Source organism: Cyprinus carpio, chromosome B13, assembly GCF_018340385.1.
Source record: "Cyprinus carpio isolate SPL01 chromosome B13, ASM1834038v1, whole genome shotgun sequence".
Taxonomy (NCBI): Eukaryota; Metazoa; Chordata; class Actinopteri; order Cypriniformes; family Cyprinidae; genus Cyprinus; species Cyprinus carpio.
This window is the reverse complement of record NC_056609.1, coordinates 5,981,621-5,992,884: the sequence shown is the minus strand read 5'-3', so window position 1 is coordinate 5,992,884 and position 11,264 is coordinate 5,981,621. Positions and strand designations below refer to the sequence as shown.

The following is an 11,264-nucleotide window of genomic DNA, read 5'->3' as shown; positions in this document are numbered from 1 at the left end:
TTTAGCATAAGGTCAGCAACAAAGCATACTAGCACACCGTTGACAGTTTATAGTGTCTCAGGAAGGGGAGTTAAAACATATGGTCAGGAGAGTCATATATATATCCTTTAAAAAAAAAGGAGGGTGAAAAGGCATTTTACTTTGTTCACAGAGCCCAAGTAAAGAAGCCAACTGATGGAGAGCACAAAGAAATGTTAACTTACTCATTCTGGAGAAGGCACTTGCCCAATTCTGAGAGCTCATCTGAAGGTGTATTCATTTGAATTCCCTGTGAGGAGTCCATAGACACCATCTCCTCGTCTCCAAAACAGAAGATGAAAAAAAAAATAAAAATAAAAACAAAAAAAAAATACAATACAATCAATCAATCAAATACAATCAATATATTGTTTTCTAGTGAGCGAGTAATCAAGATTGCCACATACCATTTTGAAGCAAAAAACTCTAGGCTTCAAAAGGAAATCTGTCCTCAAAAGTCTTGTGAACAAATGTTCTCCTGGTGTTTTATTGCCTTATTTCAGTGACTTCAAAATTTTCGTTTTTCCACTAACCACGCATAAACGTCGCTTTCTCAAAAAACACAATCATGTACATACATGCTGCTCACCATATTATTGTAGCCCAGTTTGTGCTGATTACAGTGCTATTATACTTTAGCCTTTTATGTGTTTATAAGCAACTGAAAAAAAAAAACACAAATATCAGGGCATGTCTAAACTTCTCTAGGCCCCCAAAACACCCTCAGGCCCCAGAGGGTTAAAAAATTAAATAAAAAATTGATGAAAAAATTAGCCTTCCTAATACGAGGTGACATTTGACTCAAGGTGATTTACAGGGGAATTTTCTTTTTACTTTTGTAAATGCATTTTTCTAATTTTATTTAATGTATGCAGTGTTTCCTCTAGGATTTATTCCAGCTGTGGTAGCAGGACTATTTACTAAAAAAACAACAAGAAGATACAAATTAAATTAACAGTACTTAAATAGTTTTCAGTAAGGTAGTCTAACTATAATCTATTCAACTGTAAAATAACACTGGATAGTCTTCACTGTATAATGAAAGACACCAGCAGGTTTATTTAGGTGGCACAGAAGAACACAAAAGTTGCTTGTAGGTACATTTTCAGATGTTTAATAAGTCTCAGAGGTGGGATGAGTGCAATTACATTTATAAATTCATGTGGAGATTAATGTTTAAGTATAAAATTTGAATACAGAAATATTAAATGATTTAAATAAATTATACGCCTAAAAATAAAATTCAACCGCCAGCAGGTGGCGTAAAGTCACTGATTTTATCACTGAATCATTTATTCAAGTGATTCGTTTGAAAGGTTGATTCATTTTCAGGAATGAAGCAAGTGACTGTTTTATTGAATGGGTATGGTTCTCATGAATCACTGACTCACTAGTTTCCTTCTTCACAAACACACTTTCATTCTTTTAGGTCCTCCAGCAGTTCTATCAAACCTTTACAATTAATCCAGACTCCCACAGCAAAGATACATTTTTAATGAGCCCAAAAAAATGCATATCACACCTCTGTTTATCAATTCTGCACTGGCTACTAATAGCTGCTCACATAAAATTGAAGGCATTGATGTTTGGCTGGCCAAAACCACCACTGGCTCTGTACCCTTACCTAAATTATTACTTCAGACTTACGCTCCCCTCTTAGAAGCTTACATTTTGCAAGTGAACGTCACTTTATTGTGCTATTCCAGAGACACAAAATCACTTTCATGGACTTTTAAATTCGGCCCCTGGTGGAATGACCTGCTGAATCCTTAGCCATCTTCAAGAATCGCTAAAAACACATCTCTTCCATCTTGATTTGGACCCTCTAACTCCTAGCACTCTCCATTCTAATTCTATTCTCAGTAACAAAAAAAAAAAACTTTTAGACTTGCACCCCTCTACTTCATTTACATTTTAAAAAAACCTAACACTAGCTTCTATTCTGTTTGTATTCTATCTATTTTCTTTTATTATACAATTAACAAAAAAGCAAAAAAAGCCTCTCTCTAAACGGCCTTCTGTTTTTTTAATTTATTATTATAAAATAAAAAAAAACTTGCTAGTATGTACTATGTTAAGCTAACTGATACTTGTTATAGCACGTCTGTGTATCATTGTTCTTTTGTTGATTTTTATTGCTTTCATTGTCCCTAATTCTTAAGTCGCTTTGGCTAAAAAGTGTTCGCTAAATGACTTAATGTAAAATGTAAATGAATGAAACAATGTTGATTTATTGATTTCTGCTGTACTGTGCTGGGGCAGAACAACAACGCACTACATGTTTCTTTTCCCTCATTTTTTGCAGTTGACGGAAATCTAAATCAGAAGCCACGGAAAACTTTTAATCCATGTAGCTGTGACTCCTGCAAAAACCTATAGCATCTAGCCAGCCAGCCCCTATTTCAATAAACAGAAGTTTTTGTTTTATTCTACCTCCAGAGCGCTACATTATTGAAAATTGACATACCAGTCCTTGGCACTGCTACAAAACTGTTCTTGCACCTTAGTCCCTGTGCTTTTGAGCATAGCTGAAATATTTCCCATTCTTTAAATTCGTCAGCAAAAAACAAAAAACAAGGACACGTGGAAGAGACTCACCATCTACTTCCTCTTTGTTTGCAGATAGCTCTGGAAATTTTCTTGTAATGCAAGTCACACCTGGAAACATGTTAAAGTTTTTTTTCTTTTGTATAAAAAATGTAATCAAACTTGAAAAGCTTCGCATGCATAAAGGTAACTTACTTAGAAGGTCCATGACTTCCCGTGTGACCAGCCGCAACAGCTGCTCTTCCACCACTTCCTGAGTGACAAGGTTCTCTTAGTAAGCCTCATCCTCCTCCCGAGCACTAAAATGATGCAATAGACAAGAATAAAATAAAAATAACATATACCTGCAAGCAGCAATAAGGGGCCAAGCACACAAAAGAGGCAAACAAGGGAGTAAGCAAAAATGGCAGTGGCATCGACCAATTTTAAACAAATACTATAAACGGTAACGTCATTGATTATCACTATCACGACCACCAAAATTATCTGGGATGGTCGTATGTGGGGTGAGAGTGACACAAGAGTCCGACAGTTGGGACTCACGCAATCAACTTAATGATAATAAATTGAAAACTATTCCTTGAATATCTAAACTTTCCTCATGTCTGAGTGCCAAAGTTCACAATCTTAACTAGTGGCTGCCATAGGCTGGTTTAGCCCTTAGTCACCGTCCCACCTTGGTGCTCTTTTTGGGGTGTTACTATCTTTTAGTAACCTATAAATTATTATATAATTTGAAAGCTTAGAAAGCCCAAGATTCATATTGTGGAAAAAAACATTTTGAAATCCGGACACTGCGTTAACATAGAAATGGTACTTTAAATTCTTATGGCGGTCTCCTCCACCTTAGTGGGCAGTGTCAAGTGTCCTATGTACAAAAAAAGGCATTTACGGTGTTTAGAATCAAAACTTTTTATAATCTTGGCAACAAACCTATCATTGGAAAGGTTGAAGTCTCAGGATTCCATATTTGGTGGTTTTTGAGTCTAGAATGTAAAATTGACAGAGAAATGCTAGAGAAAAATTCATTATACAAAATTCAAAGGTTTTGTTTTGGATGGCCCCAGTGGCTGTTTGTGGTATGACACCCCCCTAAATAAAAATCTCACAGGAACCTCTTTTTTTTCACTATCAACTTCAAATTTGGAACATATACTTTATTTAGACACAAGGCTTTAATTTTATCCCAATTTTAGAGTAAAACCTGCTTATGTAAAAATTCTATAATAAATAAAATTAAAATAAAATTAATTATAGCGCATTTGTTATTGGACAGTACATATTAAACTTCTATAACTTTTTGATACTTTAATTTTTTTCAAAAAAAAAAAAAAAAAAAATATTCCCCCTTTTGCCAAAAGTCTGCTAAATTTTCTTCTTTGCAAAGAGACCAAACCTCAGGGGGGGTCTTATATTCAAATGTGTTCATAAATTACAACATATTTTTAAGTTGATAGATGATCGTTCTTTAATGCATATTGTAAAAAAAAATGGGGGGTGACAGCTTAAAGGGATAGACATAGAAGAAGGAAATTAAACAAAATATATTAGATGGCTTTGCACCTTCTGTGCTTGGCACATAATTGTATAATATATAGCTGCAGTTTTTTGTGTGTGAGTTTGTGTTCCGTGCGTTGGGACAATCCAGCTGTTCTCCACCTCCGGCTGAGCCCAATGGGGAGTGACGCCCTTGAGGACCAGTACACAGGATTTCTTGGACCTCGCCAAATGCACTCATTTGGCCAGATTGATTGCACGATGACATTTTCAATTTCCCCACACGACGGATATTAACACCTACTACGAAGGTGGAAATCCAGGGAAGTGTCTCGAGAGGACCATCGCGGATTTTGTGGAATGGGTGCTGGTGAACTAACACAAGTCTTCAACACCAGTGAGGAAGGAACTGACCAGTCCCACTCACAAATTCAGAGACCAAGCCAGCCTTCTACACCAGCAAGACAGAGCGTATAGCTTGAGTTCACAGCAGACGCAAAACAATACAAACAATACAAAGAATAATCAAACACAAAACAATACAAAGCCCAATAACATACGAGACAAAGTAATCACATAAATCCATAAAAAAAGTAAATTTTAAGGGACGATTTCAAAAACACAGGGATTCTGTATTCCCAATCTCAGAGGGTAGGGAATTCCTCAATTTAGGTGAGCCACTGAAGGAAAGCCTGATTCACCATGGTTTTTAGCAGAGTTGTATGAAGTGTCAAGAAATACTAAAACACATTTTTTTTTTTTGGATGTTAACACAAATGTAACAGGGTTGCACATCAGTGAAAACAATCATAACCCACTAATTATGTTCTATTAAATATATATTATGGTAAAAGATTTTTTGTAGCAATTTTGTTATATGCGTTGATTTGCAGTGGTGATTGGCTGCCGTGGCTGGAGAGTTCGCATCTACGTCAGAAATTTTTCGGAGCTGTGGCTCAGTATTATTCATGAGAATGAAAGTCTTATGATCCGATCACTGAGCTGTATTTTGCATGAGGCTGTATTACAGCGGAGAATTCAAATCTCATTAAAAAAAAAAAAACCTTCCGCGCTGTCGTTTCACCTTAAACACAACTGTAACAATATTTATATTTTTGACAACATGATGAAGCACGCAAAGAGAGAGCAGGTTTCAGAGCAAATGTGTTTTCATTCATATTTTCATATTCTCTCATGCTCCAAACATGAACCAGCACCACATACTGCGCACATATCACGTCTTCTTCAAATGAAATATGCATGAATAGGGGCGCTGATTACAGCTATTCGTCTGATTATGGAACGTGATGACACACGATAGGTTATTGTGATACACAGCAAACAATGAATATAGACTGAAAATTCAAAGAAGAGTACACAAAGTGACTGCCTTTATTCTTTTCTGTTTTAAAGATATTTTAATATTCATTTGTCTGTATAATGACGTGTTTTAGTAGTTCTGTTTTATTTGGTTGTTTTCTCCCCTCTTCCCACCGGGTGAGGTGAAGCAATGATCGTCACGCGTTTCAGTCTTGTCACAGTTTAGACAGAGAAAATTTTCAGAGACATCCATTTTTTAATCTCAGTAAAACACTGAGAAAGAAAAGACACAGGCATATTGACATCAGGTTTTTTGAATGTATGTAGATCTGAGTTTCATTGGCATGAAAGTGAAAGTTAAGAGCAACTGTTCTTAAAAGTTGGCCCAGTGGAAAAATGTAAATACTAAAAAGTAAAGGGCCCAAAACTGATCCCTGGGGAACACCAGAGTGCACCACACCCGACCTCAGGCCTGCAACTGCCCATCACAACAAACTGCGTTGCGATCAGAGAGGTAGGACTTAAAACACTTCAATGCAGAATCAGAAACTCAAAAAAAAAGTATCTAAACGGGTGATTTAAAATAGAGTGATCTATAGTGTCAAAAGAGGCAGTAAGATCAAGAAGAATCAGTATAGACCAGATGGCCAGAATCAGAAGCCATTAACAAGTTCATTAGTGACCTTAACTAACACTAGTTTCAGTGCTGTGGAGTTTTGTACGGAATCCAGATTGAAGTGGCTCAAAAAGATCATTATAAGAAAGATGAGAAAGAAAGCAATTGAGAAGCCACTGTTTGTTCAAAACAATTTTGGCGAGGAATGAAGATTTTAGAGATGGGATGAATATTATTCAGGTTATTAAAGAAAGTGTTGTTAGTTTTTGGTACAGCGGTGACAGCAGCGATTTAAGTGCTGCTGGCACCACACAATGTGCACAGAGATTCATTGATGATACTCAAAACAATAAGCAGGACACAGAGAATCAAAACTTGATTTGAACAGACAAGGATGGTACAGGATCAACTCTGAAAGTGATAGCTTTCATTTTCACAACCATATTACGGAGAGAACTGGGAAACATATACAGCAAAGTTGGAGAGAGAAATGTCCCAGAAAAAGCAGAAATATTTAAGGAACAGAAGCAGCCGAAGTATAGTATTGATAATGTGGTTACGTATATTATCAATTTTGGTACTAAAAATCTCCAAAAAATATATTAAAAAGGTTGAAGGAGTTGAAGCAGGAACATTAGAGAGGCTGTGATTTTTAAAGCAGCCTGTTGATTGAGTGAAACAGTTATGATGATGTCGTTGTAGGGAAAAAAATCCTGGCCATTTGTGATTCTATTAGCCATCAGTGATCTATACAGTATAAAATGACTGGATTGCTCACTGGCGTTCTAAATTGCCTTAAGGCAGTGAAGCCACCAGAAGTGTTTTTAAGCCGCCATCTTTATTATTATTAGCATTATTTAATATAATAATTCAAGCAAACTAGTAAAAACAATAATAAATAAACAAGTCCTGCCAGCATTAAAAAAATTCAACAACACAACTGCATACATAAATAAACAAGTCCTGCCAGCATTAAAAAAATTCAACAACACAACTGCATACATCATAAAAACAATAAAGACTTTTATAAGAAAAAAAATCATAAGAAAGCCTAGATAGAAAGATAAGTCTTAAGACGAGATTTAAAAGTATGAAGGCTGTTACTGTTACATATATTGGGGGGAAGAGAGTTCCATAGGTGAGGGGTGCAAAACTAAAAGTTCTTGCTCCTATGGTGCTTAAACGTATACACGACGACACAAGAGATTGAGTGTGAATATCTGAGAGTGCGAGGAGTATAGATGTGGAGAAGGTCAGTAAGATACAGTGGAGCAAGGTTGTGAAGTGCCTTAAATGTGAGAAGCAAAAATTTTAAATGTGTAAATGTTGAAGAACTGGAGAAATGTGCTTGATTGATGAAGTCTTAGAAAGAACACAAGCTGCCGAGTTCTTAACCAATAGGAGTTTATAGAGAAGTTGAGAAGGAACACCAGTGAGGAGAGCATTACAATAGTCGATACGTGAGGTAACCAGTGAATGAATAAGAATTGCAGTATTATTAGATGTAAGAAAGCGACTAATGCTACTAATGTTAAAAAACTCAAAATACGCAATATTATTAACATTATCTACAAAAGACACAAAACTATTCATAATGACACCCAAACAAATTGCATGCCTGACCTGCTGAGAAGGACAAATTGCATTATTATCGATAACCATAGTAAAACAATTAGATTTTAGTCAAATAAAATTTTGTACCAATAAGTAAGACCTCAGTTTTATTACTGTTGAGTTTTAGAAAGTTGGCTGAAAGCCAGTTATTATTTTTAGCTAAACATCTGGTCAAGAAAGGTGGAGCAAAAGAACTAGAGGGTTTGGAAGACAGGTAGAGCTGGGTGTCGTAGGCATAGCAGTGAAAATGGATACCATATTTCCTGAAAATATGGCCAAGGGGAAGTAAAAAGATGATTAATAAGATCGGGGCCAAAACAGAACCCTGAGGGACACCAGTAGTAACTGTAGATGTTCTTGATTTAAAAAAAAATTATTTGAACATACTGTGTGCGACTGGTAAGATAGGACCTAAACCAGTACTAGGGGTGCCAGTGATCTCTATAGAAAAATAACCTGTCCATTTGTATCTTGTGCGAGATCGTGGCAAAGGCTGCACTCAGATCAAGAAGAACAAGTATTGTTAATAAACCAGAATCAGCTGCCAATAACAAATCATTATTAACTATGACAAGACCAATCACTGTAGTATGCTGGGGACGGAAACCGGATTGGATTTGCTCAAACAATGTATTATTGGAAAGATGATTGTGAACTTGAGCTACAACACATTTTTCAAAGATTTTAGAAATGAATGGCAAATTAGAAATTGGTCGATAATTTTAAAAAATTGATGGATCGGTCCCTGATTTCTTTAGAATAGGGGTAATAATAGCAGTTTTAAGAGAAGAAGGTACAGAACCAGAAACAAGTGAATAATTTTTGTAATTAATGAAGACAGAGATGGTAGACAGGCTTTAACTAAGCAAGTAGGCAGTGGGTCAATCAAGTGGTAGTTTTAGATTTCCGAATGACACAATATCTCTGCAGCAGTTGGTAAAATATAGTAAACGTAGAGTGCACAGTCACTTGGGAGACTTGATAACTGGAATCGTAATCTAATTTGCTTTAAAGTAATTGCTGTTCGATCTTTTTAATCTTAGACTCAAAGAAAGTCATAAAACCGTTGCAAAGTTCTGTTGAACACAAGCTTGATGGCAGAGTGTCGGATAGACAGAAAATATTTCAACACAGAAAAAAAGAAATCTAGAGTTCCCTTCGCTAGCTCCAATTATATTAGAATAGTAGTCAGATTTTGCTTTAGACAATGCTTCTATATAATGATGGATATGAATCAGCGAGAGTTTCTTTATATACAGTAAGACCGGATTTAGCATATAAATGCTCTAGCCTATGGCCTTTAGATGTAAATCAGAGGTAAACCAGTAAGCAGAGAGAGTAAAAGAAACAGTCTGATGTTGACAGGTGCAAAAGATGCAAAGAACTCAGTTAATCCATTATTACATTAAGAAACCAGAGCATCTGCAGTGGAGAAATCAGCTTAAATTAGGCACATCAATGTTCTTAATGTTTCGGAATGTGATAGAATGACACGTGTTTAACTTGAACTGCCAACTGAGCACAAAAGGACATCAGAAAATGGTCTGATATAAGTCAGAAACAGTGCAATTATAAGGAGTTTTACCAGAACAACAAATTAGATCAAGGGTATGTCCTTTAGAGTAAGTAGGAAAGTTTGAAAGTTGCTGCAAACCAAAGCTGTCCAAACAAGATAAAAATTCACTTGTACTTGCGTTGCTGTCCGTGACGAGTGGGGCGGGGCTGAAAGCCGTGGGAACAGAGCGAGGCCGGTGGAGTAATTGGAAATGAGCGACACCTGCGCCACTCACTGGTCTCGAGTCCCACAGAGGAGCTCCGGAAGGATAAAGGGAGGAGTTACGACAGCGAAGGACGAGAGAAGACCAGGCCTGGGTTTTATTTTGTGTTTTGGTTTTGTTTGTGTGTGGCAGTCGTCCGCGAGGGCCTGTCGTGCTGTTTTGTGTTTATTTTGTTATTAAAGTTTTATGTAAATGTTCGGGCGGTTTCCCGCCTCCTCCTTCCTGACATACAAAATGTTGTATTGTTACACTGTCATTGTCAATATGAATATTAAAATCACCCAGCATATCTATGATCTGAGACATACAGTAGAACACAGGTCAGTTAAAAACTTTGGGATTTTTTTGGGGGGGGGGGGGGGTGTAGATAGTAGTGAGAATAGTAGGTATTGCCCCGTTTAAGGCACTGCTTTCAAAAGAAGACTGAAGACACGGTTAACCTAGATACTTTCCATTTCTCCTTATAGAGTATCACTAGATCCCCTCCCCGACCAGTAGCGCAGGATTTACAAAATGAAGGTATATCCCTGAGGAACAGACTGGTTAAGAGATGAAAGTAGTCATGTTTCTGCCAGGTATCAGTTAAACACAGGAAATCCAACTTACGGTCAGACAGCACATCATGCAACAGGGGTCCTTTATTAGAGAGCGAGCATATACTGAATAATCCAAAAAAAGATAATTTTAGCATAGGTAGCCAGCAGATTTGGCCAGATTGGAGAGTACATGTGACGAGTCAGCTGCCTCCCCGCTAATTATCATCAATCACCCTGTCCTTTAATTGCTGCCCTTTTACCTAGGCTCCCGACAGAAGTGGGTCATAGTCCATGCAGACCTCCATGCTGGACGAGGGATGGATGACCAGAATGACCGTTTTTGGGCATGAATCATTGATGTTGTACGTCCGCTGGAATCCATGGTGAGTGTATTTCCGACATGGCTGGTAAACAATGCCTGGATGAAAACGTAAAAGTTGACGGAGGCGAAGCTGGAGAAGTTCCTTCGCCGAGCATTGAAGCATCGACACCACAGGATGGTATAAAGCAGAGAGGATGACCCAAATATAGAAATTAGTAGCTAACAAGCAGCTCAGCAATTTTCATAGTTATTGTATTCTGTGCCAGAGGCACGGCACATGGAAAGTCAGAAATTAGTAGCTGGCAAACAAACTGAAAGCCACGAGAAGCATCACACAGGTATATAATAGGTCACCTTTAAATAATTTGTTTGTGAGAAAGTTGAGGCTACTTTTATTGCACTAATATTTTTTATAAGATTTTCAGTTTGCTGTATAAATGTCTATTTGTTTGTTTATAATTTATATTTCCCATCATTTATCATTTCAAATCATTTTCCCATCATTCCTTTTAAAAATAAACATTCCTCGCTTAATTTTGACTTATACTAAAAGGTGTTTTATTTATATTTAAAACATTATTTGTGTTGTGTGTTACAAGTTTGAAAGTTGTATGAGGTAACATATGATACTTCATATTTATTAACATAATACAATTTTATATTATTTAAATTTAAAATATTTCAGCCAGTCTCCTTGTTTTTTCTGACACATTTTAAATGATCACTTTTGGTGGGCAGTGTCACTGCAGCTCGCTTTATGAATGCTTGAGTGGATTTAACATATAATTAACATTATAACATTCTTTCCCAGGCCTGAAACTCATAGCAGTATATATTTAAATTATTTTATTAATATCATAAATGTGCTACTAGTTGACTAATGGCTTAAATGGAGGGGGACATCCCTAATTTAGAGTCACAATAAAATGAAGATAGCAATAGAGCTTATATTCTGTATTGTGATGTACACCTGGGTGTAACAGATATCTGTGTTTTCAGCATGACCCAATGATATT

General features: G+C 36.6%; 1 protein-coding gene across 2 annotated transcripts in view; it reads right to left on the bottom strand.

Annotated features, from left to right (window-relative positions):
- Nucleotides 1-202: 202 nt before the first annotated feature.
- The window catches only part of LOC109069047 (exportin-5-like), a 109,126-nt gene continuing 98,064 nt past the window's right edge, over nucleotides 203-11,264 (bottom strand). For both annotated transcript variants that reach the window (XM_042736308.1, XM_042736309.1), the window contains exons 24-26: nucleotides 2,761-2,864; nucleotides 2,617-2,676; nucleotides 203-300 (exon numbers count right to left, since the gene is read on the bottom strand). In XM_042736308.1, the coding sequence (XP_042592242.1) occupies nucleotides 2,837-2,864 (28 nt within the window). In that variant the 3' untranslated portion in view covers nucleotides 203-300; nucleotides 2,617-2,676; nucleotides 2,761-2,836. The remainder of the gene's footprint in view (nucleotides 301-2,616; nucleotides 2,677-2,760; nucleotides 2,865-11,264) is intronic.